At 35.6% G+C, this 24,276-nt stretch overlaps 1 protein-coding gene across 2 annotated transcripts in view; it reads right to left on the minus strand.

Moving 5' to 3' along the window:
* The window catches only part of DPP8 (dipeptidyl peptidase 8), a 60,907-nt gene that overhangs the window by 31,173 nt on the left and 5,458 nt on the right, over nt 1–24,276 (minus strand). For both annotated transcript variants that reach the window (XM_028100161.1, XM_088024861.1), the window contains 4 exons: nt 23,612–23,724; nt 9,408–9,581; nt 7,762–7,930; nt 1,790–1,900 (listed from right to left, as the gene is read on the minus strand). In XM_028100161.1, the coding sequence (XP_027955962.1) occupies nt 1,790–1,900; nt 7,762–7,930; nt 9,408–9,581; nt 23,612–23,724 (567 nt within the window). The remainder of the gene's footprint in view (nt 1–1,789; nt 1,901–7,761; nt 7,931–9,407; nt 9,582–23,611; nt 23,725–24,276) is intronic.

Consider the following 24,276-nt stretch of genomic DNA (forward strand, 5'->3'; position numbering starts at 1 on the left):
TATGTTTATAATATTTCCTATAACAAAATAAATGCTATTTTTTAAAAAAAGATTTTATTTATTTATTTATTTGAGAGAAAGAGAGAGAGCAGGGAGGACAGGCAGAAGGAGAGGGGGAGAGAGCCCCAAGCAGACTATGTCCTGAGCACAGAGCCCGATGTGGGGCTCCACTCCATGACCCCAAGACCACGACCTGAGCCGAAATGAAGAGTTGGACACCCAACCAAATGCGCCACCCAGACACCCTGAAAATAAATGCTATTTAAATAGAGTCCAGTTTTCTTTTAATGGTTTCTCTAATTCATGTCAAAATCTTGTTCTAACAAACACAATTACGGCAAAACATTTTACATCTTAAAACTGAATGTCCAAATCTAAGACATGGCTTAAAAATAAGTATTTTTCATGGTCCCTTAGAGAAATGTTCAAAATACGAGCTGCTGGGGCACTCAGTCAGTAAAGTGAGCAACTCTTGATCTCGGGGTTGTGAATTCAAGCCCAACATTGGGCAAAGAGCTTACTAAAAAAACAAAAATGGTAGCTGCAATCCATTACTGTGTCATGAAATCTATTAATGGGTAATAACAAGGATTTAAAATACACAGTATCAGAGTGCACTACACATAAAGGAAAGTATTGCTTCATGAAATTTGTTTTTTGTTTTTTTTTTAAAAAGATTTTATTTATTTGACAGAGAGACACAAGCAAGAGAGGGAACACAACAGGGGGAATGGGAGAGGGAGAAACATGCTTCCTGCTGATCAGGGAGCCTGATGCGGGGCTCAATCCCAGGACCCTGGGATCACGACCTGAGCCAAAGGCAGACGCTTAACGACTAAGCCACCCAGGCACCCTGAGTTTTTTGTTTTTTAAAGATTTTATTTATTTATTTGTCAGAGAGAGACACATCAAGAGAGGGAACACAACCAGGGGGAGTGGAAGAGAGAGACGCAGGCTTCCCATGCAGCAGGGAGCCCGATGCAGGGCTCCATCCCAGGACCCTGAGATTATGACCTGAGCCGAAGGCAGATGCGTTAACGGCTGAGCCACCCAGCACCCCGAAATTTTAGTTTTTGTATACAATATGAAGTATTAGGCCAGAATGTAAAGCAAATTTCTAACTGGATCTTCAGAGAAAGCTGTTTCACAGGCAATAAAATACTTGCGAATTCATCCAGAAAAGAGAGGAATTTTCCCTTTTTCTGATCCCTTCATATACTAATTTGGCCATAAGTTTATGCAGACACTCTAGTCAATCCTACGTTTTTATAGCAATGGATCAGGGTATAGTATTTTTTTTATTTTGTCACCAATATTGCCACTAAGACCAGCCTCTAGATGAAAGATTGGAAAAAAGAGTTGAAGGACCAGAGGCACTTATTTTTATTAGAATTCATTCTGCAATGCAATTACTATTAGAATTCATCATGGTGGGATACAGCCTATACATTTTTTTTTTAAGATTTTATTTATTCATTTGACAGACACAGTGAGAGAGGGAACATAAGCAGGGGGAGTGGGAGAGGGAGAAGCAGGCTTCCTGCTGAGCAGGGAGCCCGATGCGGGGCTCGATCCCAGGACCCTGGGCTCATGACCTGAGCTGAAGGCAGACGCTCAAGGACTGAGCCACCCAGGCGCCCCAGCCTATATATTCTAAATAACTACTGGTAGGATCCAAACTTCATGACTTCATAATTACTATTCAGGACTTAGCATCTGAGCACTTAACTAATTGGCAGTTCAATCTCATAATACTTTAATTAACTTATATTATTTGGAACCCTCTTACTTGTTTCAGCTTCTGGACACCACCAGTAGCCAGAATATCTATCAAATTCTTCTTGAAGAACAAAGGTAGCAACTCCAGCTGATCTGGGATCTTCTTCCATGTTGGCTAGCTCTAGACAAACATAAACAGCAAAATTATCACAGGAAGTTGTCTAACTTTTCATAGGTACTAAGCACAGTTAGTTTTTTTTGAAATGCAGCTGTAGTACTGTGGTGAACTCTGGAGCCAAATGGACTGGATATAAATCTGAGCTCCATCATGTACTGACTGACCTTGGGCAAATCATCCAACCTCATTCCACTACAGTGTCCCATTTGTAAATGGGAGTAACAGTGTACCTCATAAGGTTGTTAGGATTAAATGAATTAATTCACATAAAGCACTTAGAACAAAGCCTGAACCAAAACATGTGCTCCATAAATGTCAGTTATTATTTCCCCATTTAGCTAGGATCATGGAAAAAAAGAATACATGGAAAGGGTCACAGTGACTTGTAACTTCTACCCAGAAAAGTCCAACTTTATGGGTCTTACACATCAAGTAATCTTTATCATTCCCCCTCCCCTTCCTCCAGTCAACCAGAACATTTCAACTTTTATCTGTTTTACACTTTCCAGCAAATAGTTTGAAGAGAACTCTTGCTTTAAAAATAAACCCTCCAGGATGCTAGGTGGCTCAGTCAGTTAAGTGTCTGCCTTCGGCTCAGGTCATGATCCCAGGGTCTTGGGATCAAGCCCTGTGTCAGGCTCCCTCCTCAGCAGGGAGCCTGCTTCTCCCTCTGCCTCTGCTGTTCCCACTGCTTGTGTTCTCTGGCGCGCGCGTGCATGCGCGCGCGCGCACACACACACACACACACACACACAGTCAAATAAATAAAATCTTAAATAAAAAAAAAAGATTTCATGACATGAAGAAATGTTTGTAATATACTTGGATTAAAAAAAGCCCTATTACTAAATGGCATGTACACTATAATTTCATTCAAAAAATGTTAAACATATATTTTAAAAAGTGTTGGGATATAAACCAAAATGTGGTTCTCTCCAAATAGTGAGACAGACTACGGAGAAACATTTTTTAAAAATTGCTTTATAATTTACAAAATCTTAGGTGTATTGTTTATTTGTGAAAAACGTATACACTTGTATAACGAACCACACCCTGTCAAGACATAGAATATTTCCAACACCCAGAATGTTTTCTCAGGCCTCTTCTCAGTCAATGCCCATTCTCACCCCAGAAGCAAACACTGATCTGATTTCTGTCACCACAGGTTAGTTTTGCATATTCTAGAATATCATATAAGTGAAGTCATATACTTTGTCTGCTTTTTGAGATTCACCCATATTGTTACATGTATCAATAATTCATTCCTGTTTATTGCTTGGTGGTATTCCATAGTATACCAGTTTTTTTTGTGTTTTTTTTTTTTTTTAATCCATTCACCTGTTAATGGGTATCTGGGCTGTTACTATTGTCAGTTATTGGCAATATGAATAAAGATACTATAATCTTTCTTGCATCGGGATCTTTGTGGGTGTATGCTTTCTCTTGAATAAAAGACCTAGAAGTGGAATGACAAGGTAGTATGATAAGTGTTTATAAGAAACTGTCACACAGTTTTCCATAGTATTTGTATTATTTTATATTCTTACTAGCAATGTATGAAAGTTCCTCTCCAACATTTGTGTTCTTAATCTTTTTCACTTTAGTCAGTCTAATGGGTGTATGGTAATATATCATAGTGATTTCAATATTATAGACAAGTTTCAAAGTATTATTTTTGGTTATCTGTATTTTCTATATATTGTCTGAAACAAATATGCAACATGAGCCAATAATCCCCTATCTAAAAATTTTGAGTCCAGAAACGTTTGGAACTCAGAATTTGGGGGATTTTTCATATTTATCATATATCTACCATATAATTACATAACATCTCTGGCAGGGTAATTAAATACCCTGTAACTGAGTACACTAATATTCTTGGAGCAAACTTATGAATAGACACACTAAGTAGGATTAAGATTATAAATAGCCTCAGGTCAGTTCAGGGCAGGTTTTGCCACCAAATGAGTTTTAGCTCCGAGCCAGTGAAAACTAAGCTCGGTTTTCTTTTCTTTTTTTTTTTTTAAAGATTTTATTTATTTATTTGACAAAGAGAGCAAGAGAGCACAAGCATGGGGAGCAGCAGAAGGAGAGGAAAAAGGAGGATCCCCGCTGAGCAGGGAGCCCAATGCAGGGCTCGATTCCAGGACCCTGGGATCATGGCCTGAGCCAAAGGCAGACGCCTAACCATCTGAGCCACCCAGGCACCCCTAAGCTCAGTGTTCAAGAGTTTTTCTGAATTTTGGAATTAATGATATAGGCAAAACTAGTGTTTGGTTTTCTTGGATCTTTCAACTACGCCAAAATTATACCCACCATACTGTTTCATATTTGTTCTCTTTTGGATGTGAGAAGAGGTACCACTCATTTCTATCTCCCTTTCACTTACCATAGACCTCAATTATTAAGAGTTATTTATTAAATGAATAAAAGGTATCACTTTGTTCTTCTGGTATGTCAATATATTATTTGAGAATAGAGGCTGGTACTGTATTACTTTTACATTCCTTTTCATACTAGGCAGAAAATAAACACATGCACATGCTCACTGACTAACCCCATCTAAAAGCAGACTTTTACCTGGAAACTTATTGTAAGCAGAGTTAAGAGTGAAGATGCTTAGTCTGTACCTACCTTTCTACTTAAACACATCGCTCTTACTATGTTTCAAGACACCATCCTAAACACTTCACAAATATGAACTCATTATAATCTCATAAGAACACTATAATAACACAACTTTTTAGATATGGAAATGAAGAGATCAGTTAAATAACTTACTCAAGGTCACAGAACTAAAAAATGGTAGATCTAGAATTCAAACTAGAATGGTTCTAGACTGCATTTTTAACAAGTACATTAATCTGGAAAATAATAAACATACCACATACCCATATGCACAGAAAGGAAAATAATAAGAACAATACTACAGCATCCTGCAGGATGCCAGTGCTTTCTACTTTAAATTCTGTCAATTCGGGCGCCTGGGTAGCTCAGTTGGTTAAGCGACTGCCTTCAGCTCAGGTCATGATCCTGGAGTCCCGGGATCGAGTCCCGCATCGGACTCCCTGCTCAGCAGGGAGTCTGCTTCTCCCCCTGACCCTCTTTCCTCTCATGCTATCTCTCATTCTCTCTCTCTCAAATAAATAAATAAAATCTTAAAAAAAAATAAATTCTGTCAATTTTTTTTTTTTAAGAGAGGGGGAGAGAGAGAGATATAGGGGCAAAGGGAGGGGGAGAGAGAAAGTCTTAAGCAGGCTCCACGCCTAGCACAGATCTCACAACACTGAGATCATGCATGATCTGAGCTGAAATCAAGAGTTGGATGCTTAACCAACTGAGCCACTCAGGTGCCACTAAATTCTGTCAATCTTCACAATAATCCTGTGTGGAAAAACAATTCTACAGAAGAAAAACTAGACTAAAAAACGTCCTATCAGTTACTGTCAGAGCTTTGCACTCCCAGCCTCAAGTAGGATAACTAGTACATAGTGAGTGTTCAATGTTTGTTGAAAGCATGAAGAAATGGCTAGGATTTCCAACCCAGATTTACTAATCATCAACCTAATCCTACTGTCATTGGTAGCCGTTCTGATTCCCTTACTCCAAATGGAGACCCAAAACACATACTTTTCTTCCTTTTTCTTTCCTTTTTTAAAGATTTATTTATTTATTAATTTGAGAGAGAAAGAGGGAGAGCGGGAGCAAGGGGGAGGTGGTGGGTGGAAGGGCAGAGGGAGAGGGAGAAGGAAGAAGCATGCTCTCCACTAAGCTCAAGACCCTGAGGATCATGACCTGAGCAGAAATCAAGAGTTGGATGCTTAACAGACTGAACCACACAGGCGCCCCCAAAACATGTACTTTTTACTTAAAAAGTTCCCTACTCCATCCCCTTTTGTCTATCTGATGCTCTATAGAGTTTTAGACCACTTAAACCTGGGTAACTTCAACAGTCAAGTTTTGGTTTCCTTGCCTCTAGTCCTGGGCTTTTCAAATACAACTCTCACAAAGTATCCAGAACAATTTATCTATAATATGACTCTGACCACACCACCCAATTGTTAAAAACTTTCAGTGGACCCCCACATCATGCTAGAGACTCTGTTGATTTACATGAGATACAGTTAACCCTTGTCTTGGTTACCTTTCCCTTCTTCTTGACTCATACCTTATGCTTTAGAACCATCAGACTGCTTTTAACTCCTCACACACCACCTTCTGCATTAAGACCTTTCTCACATGGTCCCCTCACTTGGAATGTACTGGTTAATGTGCAGTCATCTAAGATCAGTTTAGGTGCCAGTTAGGTGTCCTCTCTTCTGGGAAGTCTTTCTTGACCACTACCCCACACTGATGCCCTCAAAACACTCTTTGCTTATCACTCTGTTTTATTATTCATATAGTTTCCTTGAGGGCCCGGGTTATGTCTTATTCAATTCTGTATTCTTAGTTCCTGCCATGTTACTTGGTGCACAGGAACTTAACCTATCTTTGTTGACAACTGAATAGCTAGAACAGATTTCTTGACTACTAATTCAGTGTTCTTTCTACCAACGTAAATTGTTCAGGAAAGGGCTTCTTCTGTAACGCTGATTATCCTAATAATGAAAAAAAATGTTTGTTGTCCATACACTATTGTATTCTAAAATAATTTATTAAGAAAGATGCCCAATAATTCAGCTTTGTGAACATTAGATTAAGCAAGAGTTGAATAAATGAATTTTGAAAGTGACCATCCTTCACTGTAGAACTTACTAATCTTAAACTTTGTTTCATGGTTTCAAAGAAAAAGCAATACACTATTTCCCATCTTTCATTTGTATGAAAGCTTTAGAGGAAAACATCTTCATCTTTTCTGTGCTTTGAGCAGTGCTTAGTATTACTATAATCGCTTTAATGAAAATTAAGTATTTCCACAATACACAATTCTATAAAATTTTGTTTTTCCTATTATGACAAAATAATTAGGCTCTCCAAAAAGGGGAGATAAATTTTTGTGTATTAGGTTTTTACTTGTTTCCCAAAAGCAAGATTAATTTTTTTTAAGACTTTTTTATTTGCAAGAGAGCGAGCACAAGCAGGGGGGAGCTGCAGGCAGAGGGAGAATCAGACTTCCCACTGAGCAAGGAGCCCAACGTGGGACTCGATCCCAGGACCCCAGGATCATGACCTGAGCCGAAGGCCAACGCTCAACCAACTGAGCCACCCAGGCCCCAACTGGTCCCCAATTTGGGGACCAAAATTAATTTTTTAATTGAAATTTTATTTTATTTAATTTTTATTTTATTATGTTAGTCATCATACATCATTAGTTTTTGATGTAGTGTTCCATGATTCATTGTTTGCATATAACACCCAATGCTCCATTCAGTATGTGCCCTCCTTAATACCCATCACCAGGCTAACCCATTCCCCCACCCCCCTCTCCTCTAGAACTCTCAGTTTGTTTCTCAGAGTCCACAGTCTCTCATGGTTCGTCTCCCCCTCCGATTTCCCCCCCTTCATTTTTCCCTTCCTACAATCTTTTTTTTTTTAAACATATAATATATTATTTGTTTCAGAGGTACAGGTCTGTGATTCATCATGAAATTTTATTTTAATGAGAACAGTTTTGGGGAAATCCCGGCAGTCTTAATAAGCTAAAGAAACAATCATGTCAGAAGTGCTACAGTGCTATCTGAAAATGAACATTAAAATAAGGTAGCATTATGCAGGTGGTACATACTATTTATCCTCTGTACTTTTTTAAAGATTTGAATTTAAAATATAAAGGTTGCCTACTTTGCCTCAATTTCAAAAAGTGAGCAAAAGCAAAATTCTAAAAATACTTTTCAGAAAAGTAGATCTGAAGAACTATATGTTACCATTGTGCACATAGGTGAGCCTCCTTTCTTCTCTGGTTACGATGTTGGATATCCAAATATCACTGCTATGTATAAAAGCAATCCAGTCTGGATCAGCTGGGCATAATTTGGGATCCATGCGAATGTTGGGACAACTAGTCTCTACTAAATTCGGCCGTAAGGGCTGTTGCTAGAAAAGAAAAAACATTTTTAAGGCAAGTATCAGGGTGATACATATTCATTTGCTAACACCCTTCCTATAAAATGAACAATAATTCCAAGTAAAATGTCAACTATGATAATTGCTCCTCAGAAAAACACACTTTTGCATGCCTTAACTTACAAGGACGGACTCTTTTCTCTTTTTACTATGAATTAGAAAGCTAAGGGTAATAGGAAAGTAAATAAAGATTTTTTAAAAGATTTGTTTATTTATTTGAGAAAGAGAGAGAGAGAGTGAGAGAGCATTTGAATGTACACGGAGGGGCAGAGGAAGGAGAAGGAGAAAAGCAGACTCCCTATTGAGCACAGAGCCCCCACATCCCACGACCCATGAGTTCATGACCTGAGCCAAAAATCAAGAGTCAGATACAACCCACTGAACTACCCGGGTGCCCCAATAGGAAAGTAAATAAAGACAATATAACAGTGCTTCATAAATTTTGTTATCCAAACCTGTTTTAATAGAGTAATTATTGCTTGTTAAATACTTCTGTTATTTATTGAATATTTATTAAATATTTTAAATTAATTTTACCAATCTGAAACAGTTTGCTCATAAAGATTTAACAAAAGCCAGGATCATACAATTCTAAAAAAAGAATAGTTCTAATACTATGTGAAGAATTGCCTGGAATCTGGGTGGCTCAGTCATTGAGCATCTGACTCTTGATTTCGGCTTAGGTCATGACCTCAGGGTCATGAGATCAAGCCCTGCCTCAGGCTCCATGCTCAGTGGGGAGTCTGCTTGAGATTCTCCCTCTCCCTCTCCCTCTGCCCCTCCCCCACTCGTTCTTGCTCTCTCTCTCTCTTTCAAATAAATAAATAAATCTTAAAAAAAAAAAGAATTGCCTGGAATAAAACCAAACATTTAAAACCATTTATTAAGATGGATTAAGTTTTTTGGGTGCCTGGGTGGCTCAGTCAGTTAAGTGTTCAGCTCAGATGATGATCCCAGGGTCCTCGGATCGAGCCCCGCATCTGGCTCTCTGCTCAGCGGGGAGCCTGCTTCTCCCTCTCCCTCTGCCTGCTGCTCTGCCTACTTGTGATCTCTCTCTCTCGTTGTATCAAATAAATAAATAAAATCTTTAAAAAAAAAGATGAATTAAGTTTTTAAGGGAACCAAAATTAGATAGACTGCCTTGTGATAACATTATCTCCCAAAATCCCCCTCAACATTTACTCAGAAAATGGGCATTGATGCCCTTTACTAAATCTTCCTACACAGCAAGTGTTTTTAGCATTTAAAAAAATTACATATTAATGTCAGTGCAAAAATGATTAATTCTTAATATTAGAAATTAATACTCATATATCTTGTTTTCTTTACTATTAAATTTCTCACTTCGTGGGCAGATATAATTTTTGGCTTAATTACCTTTCTGATTTGGATGCAAATAACCTTTAGGACCCAAAAACAGATTTAACAAATAGTAACACCAACTTACAGTAAATCCTTGTGGCCCTCCATCTTTTACATGATAAATTCCACTACCAGCTTGAAATAGAAATGTTCCACTTCCTTGGTGATAATCATAGGAAGCAATTCCAACAGTTCCAATGCGTTTTCTTTCTCTTAATAGTTCTTCTTCTCGAGAATACATTCCATAGTCCAGTGTTGCCTAATGCAAAAGGAAAGAGAAGTCACCTACTCCAGTTTTCTGAAAGCTTGCTATTTGCTTTTAGCAAAAAATTTCCAGTGAAATCCTAGCATCTCCCATATTACTGAGTCTACATGTTCAATGACTCCAAAATGTGCCAGTAACTCTAAGCAAACTAATTTCAAGAAGTCTGCTGAAAGATTTCCTGGTAGAGGGTCTCTAGATGATTACTGCATATAGTAGAGAACAAGAATTGTCTCATCACCTTGGCTTGGCATTCTAGACCTTCCACAACTTAAATGTAATTGAGCAGTGTTGCATGTAGTTAAGAGCACAGACTGAAACCAAGTGGTTTGAATCTAGGCTTTGACACTCACTAGAAGACTGACTTTGGGAAGTAGCTTAATTTCTTCAAAAGTAATTGTTCTCACTTTCAAAATAGTAATATATCATCTACTTCAGCTTTGTGAAGATTAACTTAGATAAAAACATGTCAAGCGTTTAGCATAATGATTGGCATAAAGTAAGTTCTCAAGTTATCAGTTGTCATTAATACCTTCCTACCACATCTATTAATACTCTTCTAATAAAACCCTAGATCAGGCTGATGTCATTGACATAAAACCCAACATATGAGTTCCTGCCTCCTGGTCTGTTTGTTCCACTATCTCCCTTTGAAAGGCTATTTTTCCTTCAAACATCCAAGTTTTACCATTATCCCAAAACCTCAATTCTGATTCAACCTTGCCAAGGAAAGTTTCCTGATCCACTATGATGTACAGTTATCTCTCCTTTGAAATTTATATGAGTTATTATCTCTTTTACTCATTTGACTATGGTATTGTTTTTCACTTTTTTCAGTATGTCTGACTAGAAATAGATTAAAAAAAAACTTAAAAGCAGAATTTGTGTCATTTTGTTTTCCTACTTGCAGCATCTGTTAAAATCTCTCTCAAAGACTATTTGTAATTAATGACTAATGATGATGATGATATTTTATCTAGCTTTCCTAAGCTAGAAATATTATTTGATACAGGTATAAAATTTAAAAAGGAATATAAAGAAAACAAATTTAGTAAGTGCTAACAAAAAAATTTACATCCACATTTTCCCTATGAGCTCCTTAATACTTTATTTGAGTATGATAAATAAGGGAAGCAGACATGGTTTCTACTATCAAGGATACCTTACAAAGGAATCTAGATGAGTTCACTGGCAGGAATGTATCACTCCCAAACTAAGCTAGCACACTGAAAGTAAACATTGTTCAAGGATGGCAAATACATGTCTGTACTTGCAAACCTAAAATAATGTTAGGTGAGGATAAAAACGAGACAACCTGGAAATCTTGCTAAAAACCACCTAGTTTTTTGTATTCATTGTATCACTTTTTTATTAATACTTAATTACATGTATATACATTTATATGTGTGTTAGGCTCCAATAGAAAAAAACCTGTAAATTCAATGAACATATAATTCTATTAATTCTGATCTCTTTAAGTATCTCTTAAGACTCTTTCCATTGAAGCCAAAAGCAATTTTGAGAATATGATTATATTTTAATTTCTCCCCTCTTATTCTCCCTGAATGTTACTGGATTTGGTGTGTACTTAATATGTCCTAATACTTAATAATCAGAACACAAGAAATTTCAGAGCTAAGAAATTAACTTTCACAAGAGAACTCTGTATTTATACCTTGGTAATTATAAGATTTGTTATTTGAAAGAATAACAAGCAAGATGATAAAAGAACCCTGAAAAAGATCAATTATGGGGAACAAGGCTCACTTTATCAGATATTTAAAAATTAAAACATGAATAAACATAATGAACAACAATGGTACAGAATAGAAAATCTAAAATAGAATTTTATTCGACTATATTCGACTTTCTATTTATAAGAAAGTTTTATAAGTTTTTATAAGAAAAAACAGTAGGAAAAAGATGGGACTTTTAAAATTAGTGATTACTGATTTAAATTTTAAATCAGAAATACTGCATAGCCACATGCAAAAAAAGATAACAATGGATCCATTTCTCACATATGCCAAATACATTAGAGATTTAAATGTTAAAAATGAAACCAAACTTCCTCTTTTAGCCAAGATGGAGTACCAGGGACTCGGCTTATCCTCCCAGCTGAAACAACTAAGAAAATGAACAAAATACATGAAATAATGTTTTCAAGACACTGGACATTAGACAACAAAGGACAGTGATCTCTGAGAAATGGGAACCAAATGAGGTGAGCCTTACAGTTGTCCCAGTTAACTGCCCTGACAGTTTCCAGATGTTGGCATAAGAAGAGGTAGCCAATGGATCAAAGAAGAAATCACAAAGGAAATCAGAAAATACTTTGAGACAAATGAAAACACCATACCAAAACTTAAGGCACACAGCAAAAGCAGTGCTCAGAGGGAAACTTATAACCATAAATATCTGCATTAAAAAAGAGATCTGAAATAAAAAACCTAACCTGCCACCTTAAGACACTGGAGAGAAAGAGCAAACTAAGTCCAAAGCCAGCAGAAGTGAGAAAATAATACAAAATCAGTTGGAAATAAAACAAAAGAATAGAAAAACAATAAAGCTCAACTAAAACAAAAGTTGTTCTTTGAAAAGATCAAATTTAGCTAGAATGATTAAAAAAAAAACTAACAGAAGACTCAATTTACTAAAGTCAAGAATGAAAGAGGGTCATTAGGAATAATTTCACAGAGATAAAAAAGATTATAAGGGAATAGTATGAACAACTGTATGCCAACAAACTCATTAATGTAAGTGAAATGGTTAAATTCCTAGAAACACACAAACCACCAAAACTGACTCAAGAAGTAACAGAAAATAGAAACAGACCTCTAATGATTAGTAAAGAGACCGAGTTAGTAATCAAAAAACTACCCATAAAAGAAAAGCCCAAGACTAGATGGCTTTACTGATGAATTCTACCAAATGTTTAAAAAAATGAATACCCATCCTTCTCAAACTCTTCCAAAGAGAACAGGAGGAAACACTTTCTAACTCATTTGATGAAGTATTTCCCAGATGCCAAAATCAGACAAAGACCTCACAAAAAAAAAATAAAACTATAGACTAACATCCCCTAGGACTACAGATGCAAAAATCCTCAATAAAATACTGGCAAGCTCAATATAGCAGGATATTAAAAGAATCGCATACAACCAAGTGGGATTTATCCCAGGAATGTAAGCTTGGTTCAACATATAAAAACCAATCAATACAATGCACGATATTAATATAATAATGGGGAAAAAGTGATCTTCTCAATAGACACAGAAAAATCATTTGACAAAACCCAGCACTGTTTCATGATATAAGTGCTCAACAAATTAGGAATAGAGGGGTAGTTTCTCAATCTGATAAAGGGCATCCATGAAAAACCCATAGCTAGTATCAGTCTTAAAGGGAAAACCTGAAAGTTTTCCCCTCAAGATCAGGAAAAAGAAATGATGTCAGCTTTTACCACCACTCTTATATAGGTTCTAGCTAGGGTTGGAAAGGAAGAAGGAAAACTATCTCTATTTACAGATGACATGATATTATATATGGAAAACCCTTAAAACAACCTACAAAAGAGTATTAGAGCTAATAAATGAGTTCAGCAAAGTTGTAGGATACAAGATCAATAAACAAATATAAGTTGCATTTCTATATACTAGGAATAAACAGTCTAAAAATGAAATTAAGAAAGAAACTCCATCTAAAATATCCTCAAAAGGAATAAAATACTTAGGAATAACTTGAAAGAAGTGCAAGACTTGTATATAGAACACTGCTGAAAAATATTAAAGATCTAAATACATGGAAAGATATCCCATGTCCATGGATTGGAAAACTTCAGATTACAAAGATAGCAATGTATGCCAAATTGATCTAGAGATTCAAAGAATGGCTATCATATCTGCCTTTTTTTCCCCCAAATATGGATGAACTGATCACAATAGTACTGATATGGAATTTCAAAACAATCTTGAAAAAGAGCAGCACTGGAGGACTCACATTTTCAAATTTCAATAGTACAAAGCTACATTAATCAAGACAGCATGGTACTGGCATATGGATGGACTTATGGATGGAATTGAACTAAGGGCCCAGAAATACGTCCATACATTTATGGTCAACTCAATTTCAACAAGGGTGTTAAGACCATTCCATGGGGAAAAAACAGCTTTCCATAAGTGGTGCTAGGACCCACTTAATGTAAAAGAATTCCACATGTAAAAGAATTAATGTGGACCCCTATCTCACACCATATACAAAAATTAACTCAAAATAAATCAAAGACCTAAATGTAAGAGCTACAACTATAAAACTCACATATAAGAAAACAGACAAAAATCTGTGTGACCCTAGATTAAGCAACAGTTTCTTAGATATGATGTCAAAAGCACAAGCAATCAAAGAGAAAACAGAATGACTATACTTTATCAAAATTTAACTGTGTGCATCAAAGAACGTAAATTAGTTTCCTAGGACTCCTGTAACAAATTACCACAAATTCGGTGACTGAATACAACAGAAATTTATTCCCTCACAATTCTGAAGGACAGAAGCCCAAAATTAAGAGCTCAGCAGAGGGGCGCCTGGGTGGCTCAGTTGTTAGGTGTCTGCCTTCAGCTCAAGTCATGATCCCAGGGTCCTGGGATCGAGCCTCGCATTGGGCTCCCTGCTCCATGGGAAGCCTGCTTCTCCCTCTCCCACTACCCCCTGCTCGTGTTTCCTCTCTCGCTGTGTGTCTCTGTCAAATAAATAAAATCTTAAAAAAAAAAAAAAGAGTTCAGCAGGGTCAGGTTTCCTCCAAAGGCTCTAGGGGAGAATACTTCCTTGCCTCTTCCAGCTTCTGGTGGCTCCGGGGTTCCTTGGTTTGTGGCAACATAACTGTAATCTTCAGATGATCTTTACCCTCTGTGTCTCCCTCAAATTTCCCTCTCCTTTGTCTTACAAGAACACCAGTTGGGTTGCCTGGGTGGTACAATTGGTTAAGCATCTGACTTCAGCTCAGGCCATGATCTCAGGGTTCTGAATCGAACCCCATGTCAGGCTCCCTGCTCAGCGGGAAGTCTACTTCACCCTCTCCCTCTGCCCCTCCCCCAGCTCATGCTAACAGATAAATAAAATCTTAAAAAAAAAAAAGCAGTTACTGTATTTAGGACCTATCCTATACCCAGGATTATCTCATCTTGAGATCTTTAATTACATCTGGAAAGACCCTATTTCTAAACAAGGTCACATTCACAAACACCTTTAGGATTTGGACATATCCTTTCGGTGGTAACTATTCAAACAATACAACACTATTAAGAAAATAAGCAAATAAGCCACAAAAAAACCCCAAACGACCTGAATAAAAAATGGGCTAAGAATTTGAATAGATATTTCTCCAAAGACACACAAATAGCCAATAAGCACATGAAAAGATGCTCAATATCACTAATAATTAGGGAAATGCAAATCAAAACCAGAATGAGATACCACCTCATACTCATTAAGATGGCAACTCTAAAAAGCCAGAAAATAATAAGTGTTGGTAAAGATGTGGAGAAATTGGGACTCTTGTGCACTGCTAGTGGGAATGTAAAATGGTGTAGTGGCTATGGAAAACAGTATGGCAATCTCTCAGAAACATAAAAAACAGAGTTATATGATCCAGCAATTCCACTTCTGGATATATACCTAAAAGAACTGAAAGTAGGAACATGAAAATATATTTGTATACCCATGTTCATAGCAGCATTGTTTACAGTAGTCAAAAAGTAGAAGCAACCCAAGTGACTATTAATGGATAAATGGATAAACAAATGTGGTATATACAAACAACGTAATATTATTCATCTTTAAAAAGGATATTCTCACACATGCTACAACATCGACAAACCTTAAGTACATTATGCTAAGTAAAATAAGCCAGGTACAAAAAGACAAATATGGTATGATTCTACTTATATGAGGTACCTAGAATAGTTATAGAAACAGAAAATAGAATGGTGGTTGCCAGGGCCTAGATGGAGGGGTAATGGGCAGTTATTATTTAATTTGTACTGAGTTACAGTTTTGCAAGATGAAATTCTGTGGAAGGATGATAGTGACGGTTGCACAACAATGTAAATGTACTTAATGCCAATGATGTACATTAATGTACACTTAAAAATGGTTAAGATGGTAAATTTCATATTAATGTATTTCAGCACAATTTTTTTTAATGAAGATAAAAGAACTTCAGATTAAGGTAAATGATGAATAGAAGAAAAAGGATGTCACAAAAAAATGTCTTATCCTCCATAAAGGAGAGACCAAAGCAACTGTATTTAACTATATAGATCTAAATTAATGATTATAGTATTAAACACTTGTCAAAGGTAATTATGACTGATTTCATACTAATTAATGATTACTGCAGTTAAAGAAAAAAGCAAAAAGACAACTCACAGAATGGGGAGAAAATATCTGCAAATCACCTATCGGATAAGCACCTGGTATCCAGAATATATAAAGAACTCTTACAACTTAACATTAGAAAGACCCAATTTAAAATGGGCACAGGACCCAAGCACAAAGAGATTTCTTCAAAAAAGATACACAAACAGCCAATAAAGACATGAAAAAATGCTCAACATCACTGATCATTAGGGAAATGCAAATCAAATGACAGATACGTCTTTACAACACTAGGATGGCTATAATCAAAATGACAGAGAATAGTAAGTGTCAATGAGGATGTAGAAAATTAGGAGCCTTATACACTGGTGGTAGGATTGTAAAATGGTGCAGCTGCTGTGGAAAAGCGATTTAGTATTTCCTTAAAAACTGAAACAGTTACCACATGACCCAGCAATTCCACTCCTAGATATATACCCAAGAGAACTGAAAATATAAGTCTACACAAAATTTCAAAAGCCCAAATGACCTGGATATCCATAAACTGATAAATAAAATGTAGGACAGCCATAAAATGAAATATTATTCAGCCATAAAAATAAATGAAGTATTGTTATTTGCTACAATGTGGATGAGTCCAGTAAATACTGTGCTGAGTGAAAGAAACCAGTCATGAAGGCCCAAATAGTGCATGATTCCATTTATATGAAATGTCTAGGATAGGCAAACCTATCAAAGCAGATTAGTAGTTGCCCAGGTCTGAGGGTAAGCAGCTAGGTGGATGGGGAGTGACTACTAATGGGTTTCCCTTTGGGATGACAAACTGTTCCAAAATTAGATTGTGATGACAGCTGTACAACTCTGTGAATATACTAAAAACCACTGAATTCTATACTGGAATGAGTGAATTGTATGGTATGTGAATTATATCTCAATAAAGCTGGTAAAAAAAAATTAAAGAATGGAAAAGTACATTCCAGGCTAACACTAATCAAAAGAAAGCTAGAGTGGTTATTAAATATTAAAGTAAATTTCAGAATAAAAAATATTGCTAGAAACAGGGAGGGTCACCTAGTAACAATAAAGGAGTCAATTTATCAGGAAGACATAGTCATCCTATCTATTTATGTACTTTATAACATAGCTTCAACATATACAAAGCAAAAACTAATAGAGCTGCAAGGAGAAATAGCCAAATCTATAATTATGAAATGGAAATTTCAACATTCTCTCTTAAATAACTGATAGAACAAACAGAACATCAGTAAGGACAGAGAAAATTTGAACGATACAATAAGCTAACTTCATCTAATGGTCATTTATAGACCCAATAACAACAGAACACATATTCTTTCCAAGTAAACACAGAACATTTACCAAGATGGATCATATTCTGAGCCATAAGACAAGACTCAAAAATTGGAAAAGATTCAAGTCACACAAATTATGGTCTCTGAATACCATGGAATTTGGTTAGAAATTAAATCTCTGGAGAATACCCAAATACTTCGAAACTAAACAGTACACATCTAAATAACTCATGGGGTAAAGGGAAAATAGAAAATATTTTGAAGTAAATGAAAATGGAAACATGACATATTAAAATGTATGGGCTGCAGTTAATATGGTACCTAAAGGTGAATTTGTAACACTAAATGCCTATGTAAGAAAAAAAGAAAGGTCTTAAACTAGTAACCTCAGCCACCATTTTATGAAACCAGAAAAAGAAAATCGAAATCCAAAGTAAGCAGAAGAAAGGCAGTAAAAAAGATCAGAGGGTAAAACAATGAAATAGAAAATGACAGAAAAATTAATGAAACCAAGTAGATAGTAACTCTAAGTCAGACTCATTAGAGAAAAAGGAGAGAAGACATAAATTACAAGAAGATATCAGGAGTGAGAGAGGAACATCACACAGATTCTGCAGACACTACAAAGATTAGGGAATATTATAAAACTTATGTCAATAAATTCAATACCATAGATGAAATAGAAACATTCCTTAAAAGAGACAAACAACCAAAGCTCACTCAAAAAGAAACAGATAACCTGAATAGCACTACATCTAATAAAGAAATTGAATTTGCAGTTAAAAACTTTTCCACAAAGAAAACTACAGGTCCAGATGGCTTCACTGGTGAATGCTACCAAATTCTTCCAGCAAATTAAAAGGAGGAAATGACTTCCAACTTATTCTGTGGCCAGCATAACACTATTACCAAAATCATACATAATATGTAAGAAAAGAACTTTATAGACCAATGTCCCTCATGAACATATAAAAAAATTTAAACAAAATTACAGCAAATTGAATCCAACAATACTTAAAAAGGATAATAAATCATAACCAAGTGGGTTTTATCCCAGGATTGCAAGGTTGATTTAACATTTAATAATCAAGTGATGCTTTGCCATATTAACAAATTAAAAAAGAAAACCTTATGATCTTTTCAACAAACACAGAATAAAACATTTAACAAGGGATGCCTGGGTGGCTCAGTCAGCTAACCATGTGCCTTCAGCTCAGGTCATGATCCCAGGGTCTTGGGATCAGATCCCACATCAGGCTCCCTGCTCAGTGGGACGCCCGCTTCTCCCTCTGCCTGCTGGTCCCCCTGCTTGTGCTCTCTCTCTGAAAATACATAAACTCTTTAAAAAAAAATTAACAAAACTCAGTATCTGTTCCTGATTAAAATTCTAAGCAAGCCAAAAATAGAAGAGTACTTCTCCAGCCTACCAAAGGGCATTTATGAAAAACCTATGGCTAATAGACTTACTGATTAAGGACTGAATGTCTCCTCCCCTAACATCAAGAACACAAGAACATCTGCTTTCACCATTTCTATTCAACTTTGTACTGGAGGAGTTAGCCAGTACAATAACCCAAGAAAAAGAAACAAAAGGCAACCATACTGGAAAGGAAGAAGTAATATTGCCAGTGTTTATAGACAATATGACCATTTATATAGAAAAATCCAATGGAGGTTACAAAAATCTAATGGAACTAATAGAAGAGTTTAAGTAAGGTTGCAGGATAAGATCAATATACAAAAGCAATTGTATTTCTAAATACTGGCAATGAACAACCAGAAATTGAAATCAGAAAATACCATTTACAATAGAATAAAAAATCTGAAATACTTAAAAGACAAGACTTATGAAAGACTGTACAAGACTGGTACCATGGTTGCCTGGGGATGGGTGGGAGGGGGAGACTACAAAAGGGTACAAGAAAACTTTTGGGGGTAATGATTGAGGTAATGGTTTCACAGGTACATACATATGCCCAAATCTACCATGTTGTATACTTTAATATTTGCAGTTTATTATGTCAATTATACCTCAATAAAGCTTTAAAAAATGAAACCATGTAAGTACCAGATGAAAACATTAGTGAATTCTTTTATAATCTGGGGGTAGAGAAAACTGTCCTAACTATGATAAGAAGACACAAATTCTAGAAGCAATAAAGACCGATATATTTGATGATATAAAAATCTTTCACATGGCTAACACACACACACACACACACACACAGCCCCACCCCACCATAAAGTGAGTAAAAATACAAATGACAACCTGGGAAAAATATTTGCCAACCAAATCACAGACAAAAGGTTAATATCTCCAGTATATAAAAGGCTCCTAAGAATGAAGAAAGAGGCCCATCATCCTGTAGAAAAATGGGTTAGAAATATGAATAAATAATATACAGAGAAAGAAATGCAAGTAGCCTTTAACTATATAAAAAGATGATCAATTTTGTCTATAACAGAAATGCAAATTAAACTATATTGGGATACGATTTCCATCTATCAAACTGGCAAAAATCGAAGTGTCTGACCATACATTATGTCAGAAAGCCTAAGGGAAAACAGGTACACATATCTTGCTAGTGGGAATTCAAGATGGCACAGTTCCTATGGAGGGAAATTTGGTACTCTCTAGCAAAATTACAAAAGCATATACCTTTTGGTCCAGAGATTTCATTTCTAAGAATCTAGCTTAAAGAAATACTGGCAAAAGAGTTGTATGCTCAAGCCATTTCACTGTGGTACTATTTGTAAGACAACAACGGAAAATAACTGAAATGTCCATCAATACAGAATTGGTTGAATATGATTAGTTTGCACAACACAATACAGATTTAAAAAGAAATAAAAATTATGTATAGATTCCTATGAAGTGGTCTGAAGAATACACTGTTATATGAAAATTGCAAGGTAGAAAAAATGTATATTTTATGTTACTATTTATCTAAGTGGGGATATGAATGTCTATATACTCACATTTTTAAAAAAAGAAGGATAAGCTATTTAAAAACAAAATGGCTATCTAGAAGGAAAGGGAAGGAAATAGGGTAGAGGAGACAGGGAGCTTTTCTGAATATACCTTGTTTTGTGGATTTGAATTTGGAATCCTGTAACTATTTTATAAAACAAAATTAAATTAAAAATAAAGAATTCCAACACTTGAAAACAAAATGAAGCAAATGCACCTCACTGCATAGAACTGGTGGCATAACCACACAGAGAACAATTCCAAGTTAGTGATGTAAGTAATCACAGTGTTGATTCCTTTATTTTGAAACTGTTATGTGTGTAGTATGGGGTAATTATGTTGAGTAATGAGTAATTATGTTGTTGTTTAAACTGGGATCTTTGGCATCTGAGAAAGGAGATTCATATGTAAGATAAATGAGGTTAAAGAAAAATCCTGTAGTATAAAATGTGAATTAGATGTATCAGTCTGAATTTACAGTTTATCTGAACTGATTTGGATTCATATTGACACCTACATTTCAAACACACACACAATGTATATATTCCCTTGTGTGTTCAATAAAAAAACAAACAATCCCAGAAACAGTTACCAACCCACTAATAATGAACATCCCTAGTACCCAGATCATGGTCTCTTAATACCAATTTCCTCTAAAGGAACCAGAGTTCATGGGAGAAATGACTGACTCCAAGCATGGGACAGGCAATGTGTAAGATGAACGTAGAACATCTTAAATCATATTTGCAAGGATCATGTCAAAAGGATCTGACATGTCAAGTTGAAGGGGCTGCCACCAGCCAATAATAAGACAATGTGTACAATAAGAATAACTATCAATGTATCAAAAAAATCAAACAAGTTTACTCTATAAGTTTATGAAGATACTAAAAAAACCCCAAAACCACGAAAACACAAACACCCCTCCAAAAAACCCTAATTCATCACCTATGGAGGATTGCAGGAAACAAATTATTTGAAAAACGATAAAGGGAAAGAATAAAACTTTATCCTGCCTTTTTATTATGAACTACACATCAGGATAACTGAATTGCTGTTAAATAGTAATTTCTTTCTATAGAAGTATTTCAGCTAATAAAGAAGGAATGATAAAATATCACCGTTTTATAACTCCTAATGAATTAATGGATCTTGGCAATGATCAAAGGGTGCCATCATCATAAGAGAAATAAGGCTCTATATGCCTCTTGATGGGAAGCACACCTTAACTATGAAATATTCTTTCTTTTAAACTGTCGTAGAATATATATAACATAAAATTTACCATCTTAGCTATTTTTAAATGTACAGTTCAGTAGTGTAAAATATACTCATACTGTTGTGTAACCCATCTCTGGAACTTTTTCATTTTGTAAAACTGAAATTCTCTACCCAATAAACAACAACTCGCCATTGTTCCCTTCCCCCAGGCCCTGGCAAACCACCTTCTACTTTCTGTCTCTATGAATTAGACTACTTTAGGTACCTCATGTAAGTGGAATCATATAGTATCTGTCCTTTTGTGACTGGCTTATTTCACTTATCATAACGTCTTCACGGTTCATTGATGTTGTAGCATATGTCAGAATTTCCTTCTTTTTTAAGCTGAATAATACTCCATTGTATGTATATACCACATTTTGTTTATCCATCCATCTGTCCGTGGACACTTGGGTTGTTTCCACCTTTTGGCTACTATGAATAATGCTGCTATGAACATGGGTGTACAAGTATCTGTTTGAGACCCTGCTTTCAAAAAAAAGCAAACCTGGGTCTGATCAAGTTTCTAGATCTAACTACCTAGTCATATTTACAGAAAATACAGGGGACCAAAAAATACATCAAATAACACCACGGATAAACAATCAGCAAAAACAGAACTTCTTTCTTCAACAAAGTGCAATGGGAAAAAAAAAAGGATGGAGGGCAAACCAATAAATTAAAACAGACCTATTAATCAATTGTAAAATATGAACATTATTTAGATCTTGATTTATAAAAATCAAGTATAAAAAATTATAGTTAAAAATCAGGGAAATGTGAACACTAGTTGAATATTTCATATGAAGAAAAGATCAACAATTGTTTAAGTTATGATAATGATACTGTGATAATATCTAAAAAGAATTTGTACCCTTTAGACACACACTGATTTATCTAGGAATGAAACAACGTATCTGGCTCTGCTTCAAAATAATCTAAGGGGTGGGGGTAGGGATTGCATGGGGGGACTGGTAGGGCTACAATGAAATGCAAAGAGTTGATAACTGCTGATAATCACATATGATTCTACTAGTTTGAAATTTTCCATAATAAAAGTTTAAAATAAAAAACAACTTTGATGGGTGCCTAGGTGGCTCAGTCATTAGGCATGTGCCTTCGGCTCAGGTCATGATCCCAGGGTCCTGGGATCAAGTCCCGCATCGGGCTCCCTGCTCCTCGGGAAGTCTGCTTCTCCCTCTCCCACTCCCCCTGCTTGTGTTCCCTCTCTGCTGTGTCTCTGTCAAATAAATAAATAAAATCTTCAAAAACAACAACAACAAACAACTTTGATTTATTAATTTGCAAACTGTTCTATGAGGAAACTACCATTATTTTGGTTCTTTCTGTTTTAAAGAAAAGTCATAAGCCTATGCGAAAAACAACAGCCCTGATAAATAGTTACAGTCAAATGATTAGTTATCATGGAAATTATTTTTTTTAATTCCTAAGAATAATATCACATTTTGGTTCATTTAACCCAAAATGCTATTTAATAAGGAAACACTCAATGTAAAATAATAAATGAGAACCAAATAGGCAAACAATTACACCCAAATTATCATCTTGTTCTTGGGGTGTTTTTAACTATTTGCTTTTTGTGTAAAGATAAGATATTGAGGAAAAAAACAAAACAAAACAAAAACAACCCTTAAGCTTTGATTCTACATAAACTGAAATCTACATTTAGAAACAAAAACTGAACTTAATACCTTTCCTTAACCCTTAACTTGGCACTGTTACTAAGTATTAGAACTATAAATTCAATTTAAAGATTTAAATAAAAAGCTTTCTGGAAATATAATTACTTCTTTTATATGAACAACTCTTCCCCCCAAATGTGAGAACTATGTAACTAACAAGTTTATAGAAGGGAAAGGTGATTAAACAGGGAGAAGCTAGTTTTAAAAATCAGAATTATATCCCTTAGTTTCAGATGTTGAGAATTAAATGGAATTTAACAGTCATACATTCAAAAATATAAAAATATTTTAATTCTTTTTGAGTCACCTCTACCTCAAATGTAAAACCCCACTTGAATTTCTGCCTCTCAGTAAAGGCAGCATCTGAAAACGTACACCAATCACAGGAACAGCATTGTTTAATCCTACCTGAAAAAGATCCAAAAGAGGCTTCCAAGAGAGCATTAAGACTGCTGCTCTGTTGATGGTTTTGGGAATTTCAGAATAAAACAATGTATTTTCTCTGTTCTCACCAGACATAGCTGTAAGAGAAAACAATCATTTAAAAATTATTTTCAAAAATAGCAATCTACTGCAATCACAGTCTAAATACATAATGCTTTAAAAAAAAAAAAGATTTATTGGGGCGCCTGGGTGGCTCAGTTGTTAAGCGTCTGCCTTCGGCTCAGGTCATGATCCCAGGGTCCTGGGATGGAGCCCTGCATCGTCTCCCTGCTCTGCAGGAAGCCTGCTTCTCCCTCTCTCTCTGCCTGCCTCTCTGCCTACTTGTGCTCTCTGTCAAATAAATAAATAAAATCTTAAAAAAAAAAAAGATTTATCCATTTTTACAGAGACAGATATCAAAATATCAAATAATCACTATAAAAAAAAATCACAAATTTCTACATGACCAAAGGCATTAAAGGCTAAAGACAAATTAAACCTCAGAGGAAAATATCACAATGGGTTAACTCCCTCACTATACCACAAAAAAAAAAAGTTTTAAGAAGAAAAACACCCACAATCCAATAAAAAACAGACAATGATTATAAATCAGTCACAGAAAAAGAAATACAAATGTCTCTTAAATATGT

The sequence above is a fragment of the Eumetopias jubatus genome, unplaced genomic scaffold, assembly GCF_037043125.1.
Source record: "Eumetopias jubatus isolate StellerSeaLion01/CBP00866 unplaced genomic scaffold, mEumJub1_p1.0 scaffold_7, whole genome shotgun sequence".
Taxonomy (NCBI): Eukaryota; Metazoa; Chordata; class Mammalia; order Carnivora; family Otariidae; genus Eumetopias; species Eumetopias jubatus.